The 7,143-nt window shown below is 25.9% G+C and overlaps 1 protein-coding gene across 1 annotated transcript in view; it reads left to right on the plus strand.

Moving 5' to 3' along the window:
* Nucleotides 1-4,948: 4,948 nt before the first annotated feature.
* The window catches only part of LOC102680934, a 6,014-nt gene continuing 3,819 nt past the window's right edge, over nt 4,949-7,143 (plus strand). The window contains 2 exon segments of the mRNA XM_006613025.2: nt 4,949-5,112; nt 5,114-5,144. Coding sequence (XP_006613088.2) covers nt 4,964-5,112; nt 5,114-5,144 — 180 coding nt within the window. The 5' untranslated portion in view covers nt 4,949-4,963.

Below are 7,143 nucleotides of genomic sequence, written 5' to 3' on the forward strand. Positions count from 1 at the left end.
TGTTTGCGAAGCTGGTGCGACGTTAACTCGAAACTGAGGACGGCAATTTCCTTTGTATCAAAAAAGTCTATTTCTAAAGACAAATTAAGAAAATTAAAATTTTCTTTAAATAAATTTGATATATTTCTAGATATTCGTGAAAATTTGTATATATACTTTATGAAACTTTAATTAAAAAGCTACTTTAATTAAAAAGTTTTATTTCAAATCTTAATGCATTAAATTCTAAAAATACCAAAAACTAAGAGATGTAATTTATTTGTTTATCAAATATTTATATGAAATAATGTATTTTATTTTAAAAATTTCAGTCTTAAACTTTATATGGAAAATTAATATCATCATCATTAATTATAATTAAGTTGAAAAATTTATTCGAGTTAAAATAATGAATTTTCCTGAATTATTGAATGAAGCATACAATTATTTTCATTAAGTTATATATGACAAAAAATTTTTATTCGAATCGATATTTTCTATCTGCATGTGTTAAAACATTGATCAAACAAAATTTGACTTCATTAATAATTAAAGTTTAAATTTATAAGTTTTAATATTTTGAAATCTATATCTTTTTAGTTCGATAAGTTTTATCATCGGTTATAAAAATAAGTCAATCGATACATTTACTAATGAATTATTAAACTGCATTTATTAAGATTTAAAAATTATAAAAACTTGAAGGTAATACAATAAAACATTTATGCAAAATATTTTTTTATTAAAAAAGATCTAACATTACATCCAACACAGAATAATAGTTATGAAACAGAATTTTTTTTTTTTTTTTTTTTTTGAATACTTTAAGAAACTTGCTAATGCATAAAATAAAATATATAATCTTTGAGATATAGATTCGTGATAGAAGACTAACAATTCTAAATCGATGCATTAAAATTTACTTGTATATTTATCAATAGTTACATTATTTATGTGATTCTAGAAGGTGACAGATGATGAAACAGACAACAGAGTGAATCGAATCCAAGATAAAATCGCAATGATATAGATAAAAAAAGTATAGTTATTTCCGTCGCACTCTAAATTTTCAAATCAATAAATGAAACACATCATAATTCCATAGCGATTAAACTTTTCTAAATCATTAGACTACCATCTATGATTACTGATGACATCCAATTTGCTAATACGTATATTTTTATTTAGAAATTATAGACAATTAATTGTGGAATGTATGATGTAGTAAAATTGTTCTTTATTTGTATCATCAATCCAATGATATTTCAAACATAAAAATCAGTTCAATAAAATTAATAAAATTTATATAAATATTAAAAGTCAAGGAAAAATAATGGTAACATATTTAAAGACAATTTATTGTAATATAATTCTGAGCTCAATAATTAATTTATTCGAAAAATGTAAGACTTTTTTCATCTTTATTAATATTTTAGATATTCTTCAAATATTCAATCCTAAAATACAAAAATTGACTATAACTCTTGACTCTTTCTATGATATTTAAATAAAATAAAAAATCAACCAAAATAATCAATTTGCAAATTTTCATCGAATTATCGTCAAATTGTATGTTCTTAAAATAATTTCAATATAAAATCTAGAAATAATATCTAGAAATATCTAGAAAATAGTTCAAGATCATCGATATCGAAATAATGTTACGTGTCCTTCGCGCGTACTACATATTTTGAAGATCATGCGTGTCCGTGAGCATACTCGTGTAACACGCGAGTATGCATCGCAGTAGTACCAGCCGATGGTTACACGGCGACTACGTCGCCATGGAAAAAAGGAATAAAGAAGAAAAGAGAAGCGCGCGCAAGGAAGAACCGGTTTCATGGGGGTTTCAGCCTCCATAAAATGATCCGTCTGGCTTGCCGGTTCGACTCCGCTTGCTTCCACTGTGTTCACCTCCCGCGAAAGCGCTTGCTCCGGTGCACCACCTACCTACCTACCTACCCACCTACCTACCTACCTACCTACCTACCTACCTACCTACCTACCTACCTACCTACCTATCTACCTATCTACTTGTTTCACTTTCTTATCCCTTCCTCTTTCTCTTACTCCAGACCTGCTGACCAACGTAAGTAAGTACCTGATTCGACTTCAAGGGTTCGAACTCGCAGCATTCCTGACCGAATGGCGACTGGACATTCCTCATGGGGTAAATCGATGGTAAAAAGCAAAATATGACTTTCTATTTTGAAGATATATGCGTTATAATTAATTAATAATTATCGAATTTGTAGGATATTTATTTTTTTTTTATATATTTCTTCATTCATATATATATATATTACTCTTTTATGTTTTTTTTTTATGATTTGAAAATGATAGATTAAAATTATCTTTTAAAGTTTCCTTTTTTCTTTATTATAAAACGTAATATCGATCTACAGAAATTATTATAAATTATGTGTTCAAGAATTTTTATAAAAAAAATGTTTATAAAAGTTGGGTAGAAATGACTGTAGAATTACCACTGATTATTTTCTTATTTATTTTTTATTTCTTAAACAAAAAAACATTTTTTTTTTAAGACTAATATTAGATAATATTAGACTTGAAAGAATATTATACTTGACCTCTTTGAATTCACACAATGTTGAACATTGTATAGTCTGTTAAGCAATTCAGGTTAACTGAAGAATGCAAGATCGGATCTTTAATCTGATGCAAGGAGAACAATTGTAGGCGAATAATATGATATTCTGTAAATAGAAGACGCTTTGAGACATTTTAAAGACGATATATAAAAAATATGGGAAAGAATTGTAATTGGAATTCTTTAAATTTAAAATTAATGATAAATTGTATCGTTTGGCCTTGAAAATTGCAAAGAAAAGAATTATGAAAATAAAATATGCTTTATATTATGAAGTACGAAGAAGACACGATAAGAAAACTGGTTTCAGATGGTGGAGAATGTTCTGGTAATATTTGCATTTAGTGCATATGCATATAATTTATAAATCCATCAATGTTTTAATTTTAATCATTATTTTAATGATGTGAAATGGGAAAATATCAAAATGATATTTTGGATCTTCCATAAAATCGAATAATAGTTAATCATCACATAATCGCACTTTATGTTACAATCTTTTTGTAACAATATTAGAGATATATTATATAAAAATATTATTTGTTATAGATTTATCATCACTTATTTTTCAAGTAAAATTTTTCTATATTTACAAATATAGAAATAAATATGATAAAAGAATAAAATAACAAAAAAATAATCATAAAAGAGTATTTATAATTACATTAAATTTTTAAATGGATAAATATTGGATAAAAATTTATAAATAAACACATAAATTATATTTACAAGTTATCAGAGAACATAAATATAATATTTTAATTTTATATTTGGTATATCAAATAGTGAATAAATAAATTAAATATAAAAAATTAGAGTATATATTTATAAGTATAAAGAAGAATAAAGAAAAATAAATTTCATTTTTAACGTTCTTCAAATAAAATAAGCTTATTTTTAAATTATTTCTTCTTTCTTTTCTTTCCAGAAAAATTTAGATGTACGTGTGTTTTTGTTCTAAAGTTACATTCTGCATATGTGCTCATATACATACACGTAAAAGTACAAATTTATAGTAAATTATACCTGGCTACATAATCTCAAGCTATTGTATATATATAATATAGGTATATTTATATACCTACATTTCCATCGTATTATGAGGATTAGTGCAATGGCTTTAGCCCCGGCACTGACCTTGAATCCGAGCCTCAAGCACTATCTCCCTGTAGAAATTCTTCTAGGTAACGATGGTACCAACTATTCTCCTTCGACATTAACGAAAGAAAATGCGGTTAAAGAATTTCTGTATTATTTTGAACATCAACTGAGTTGAAACTTTCTTCCTTCGAATTAGTGTTAATTATTATGTATTGTATACATGATTCGGATAATATTAAAAATATTAAAATAATTCGAAAAAGTTTTCACAATGTGAAAATTTAATTTCACTGAGCAATATCATTAATAATGAAATACTTGATATATTTATGTTATGTTACATTAAACATTCCCTGTTCTAGAAAAATTTCAAATTTAATATTTATGCAAGAAATTCGAAATATTGATAAAATTAAATTTTGAAAAGATCGATCCAAAAATTATCTGATTATTATTGAAATATTATTAATTTGAAAAAAAATAATTTAGTTTCATGATTAAAAAGAAAAAATAAGATATATGTAATACTTAAATAACTTGTAGCATTAATATGTAACACTAGTATCTATTTTTAATATCGTTTACTAGAAATTTAAGTATGTATCTGTAGCTATAATATATATTAGAACTACTCTCACTGAATACACGCAATTCCTTTTGCGAATAGTTAAGTTTGTTATTTGCGCCGATTTTCTGAATATAATTTCTGAAATAATGAAAACTTAGATGAATTACGAATATGATACATATTAAATTGTTTTATCTAACTTAAATACTAACCTAAATGACTCATAATTCGATCAATTTTCAAAGAAACTTAATTATATATTATAAAGCAGAAATATCAATATTTATAATAGCAATGATAATCGTAACAACTGTTAGGAATAAAACTATTAAATTCATTAATATTACTATTATATAATATTTAATATTATATTTAATAATATATGATAAATCAATCGATATAGTACAATAACAAATACATATTAAATAACGAATATAATTGAATAATAATATTATCCAATTATGTCAATATGATTACAATTATCACAATAATTAACAACAATAAATTATCAATATTACGCGATAGCAGAGTCATGACAATACCAATAAAATCTTATAAAATTACTGATTAATAAATCAATGATTCAAGTTTGTGAATCGAAAAGATGAACGTCCGCACTAATTATTATATTACCGGTAGGACAAATTAAAGAACTATGTTTATCGATGCCGAAACGTTTCACGATCTCGTATTCCTTCTGACCGATGGAAAGTTGGCCTGCATGTTGCTCGTACCACAGGAATTTAAACGGGGATATAAGTATAAGAACAGGGAGACGGGGAGTCGTTCGCGGTAGTGTGAGGCATAAACGCGCCGGCACCACACCCAGCGTGACCACCATTGCGACACAAGACACGGGACACTGCCATGCGCGTCGCGGTGATCGTGAGTAGCCAAATTCACTTTTTTTCTTCTTTCTTTCTTTTTTACATCCATTAAAGATTCAACTTTTTATCTCCCGCCCTCTGGATTGTCCGCCATTTTGTCGATTCAATCTGTAATTTCTTTTTCACTATCAATTATAATGATAGTCTTTTTTTGTTTTGTTAGAAATGATAAATATATTGTTCAATCTAATAATGTTCAATATAAAGTTATGATAATGTAAAAAGATTCGAATTGTTTCTTTATATTTTGTTTGTGTTACCGTTTATTGCTTATCTTGAATAAGTTTTTTATCGTTTTAATTATAAGTAAAAAAAAAGTATGGTTTTATAATAGTTTTATAATAAAATTGAAACAAATATGGTGAAACTGTCGAGAGTTTTATTTTTTAATATATAGATATGTGTTTAATTTGAAGAGATAATTCATAATAATTAGAAATATGATGGACCATAATGAAATTAAAATATTTATATCCTCTATCACTAATGATAAAGAATTGGAAATAGAAGTTGAATTTGAATATTAATTTATAAATAGTTTGAATTTGAACACGGTCCAATTCCATCCTGTTTCCTTTTCCATTAGAACTGACGCTTACGAAGCGCGAACTTTAAAAATATTTCGAATGAATTTAAATTAGAAAGTGATTTATTAAATCAATAATGTTGAAAGTTAATTGCTATATTTTATAAGTGTATTCTAAATGTAAATTGAAATCTTTAAATAAGAAAAATATTTATTATTTTTTAAACAAATAAATATTTAAATTATTTTTAATTTTTAATTATTTCAAAAAATAAAGATATAAAATTAGATAAAATTATTTTCGATGCATAAACAAGAACTTAAAAAAAATATAGCAAAAATTCTAAGGTGAAAGAAAAAAAAATTAAAAAATGAAAATTTACAAAAGATGAAATAATGAAGATTCTTCATGCGAGAAAATATTTTATATAATTATATGACTTATTGACACTTTATCTTATTATTTCATCATGATATTTAAATCAAAATCATAGGAGAAGGACAAAAAATAAGGAAGAAATAGTGCGTAGCATGAAAGTCGAAGTAGACAGACAGGTTCTTAGACAATATGTAAAAAATATATCAACTTACATATAAAGTTTCCTTTATACTTGACATTCCTTTCGTTTTAGTTCTGCCAATCCACGTTCTTTGTATATTTGAACCAGAAAGCTTTCTGTTTCGACCGGTTATGCTTTATAATTATCAGATATTATGTAAGGAACTCAAGTCAACTTATTCTCCATAATTACTTTACTATTTTTGCTTTTTTCTTGATAATTTTTATTATCATTTTTATTAATATAAATTAAAAAACTTTATTGTTTATACAAGCAAAAAATAATATAAATAATATAATAAATATAAATGTTTATACAAGCAAAAAAAGTTTTTTATATTTTGTCTTATAAAAACATTATCAAAACATTACCAAGAAAATGTCCTCTATTTTAAAAAATAGAGTAAAAAATCTTTAATCCTTCGATCAGTATATTCCTGAATTCAATTTCAATCGAATAATTTGAAGAATTTCACTCATGCCTTTCCAAAACGTGATATCCATTGTAAAATCGAAAACAAAAGTCGATCGAAAATAACGAATAAGGAATGAGATGACTGTTCAAAGAAAGAAAGTGAAAGTAACTGTACGAGGGAGTGAATGAACGAACAAGTTATAGATCAGTAAAAGAAAACGAGAATTGGGGGGAAAGAAATTGTAGCAAGATCTTGAACGCATTTCTTAACAATGTTCGGCCACGAGGGACGAAAATTAACGGGCTTCCCGCGCAACCAAGCCAAGTGAAAGTGTCTGACAAGAAAGTTGAATAGATTTTTCGCAGTATATTCTCTAGAAATATCTAGTAGGTGCGTGGTCACCAGTTTGGAACGAAGTATAATCTCGTAAGAAACAAATTCGCGTCCACTCGATTCGTCTGTTTCTCCCTTCTCTCTCTCTCTCTCTCTCTCTCTC

Source organism: Apis dorsata, unplaced genomic scaffold, assembly GCF_000469605.1.
Source record: "Apis dorsata unplaced genomic scaffold, Apis dorsata 1.3 scaffold_132, whole genome shotgun sequence".
NCBI lineage: Eukaryota > Metazoa > Arthropoda > Insecta > Hymenoptera > Apidae > Apis > Apis dorsata.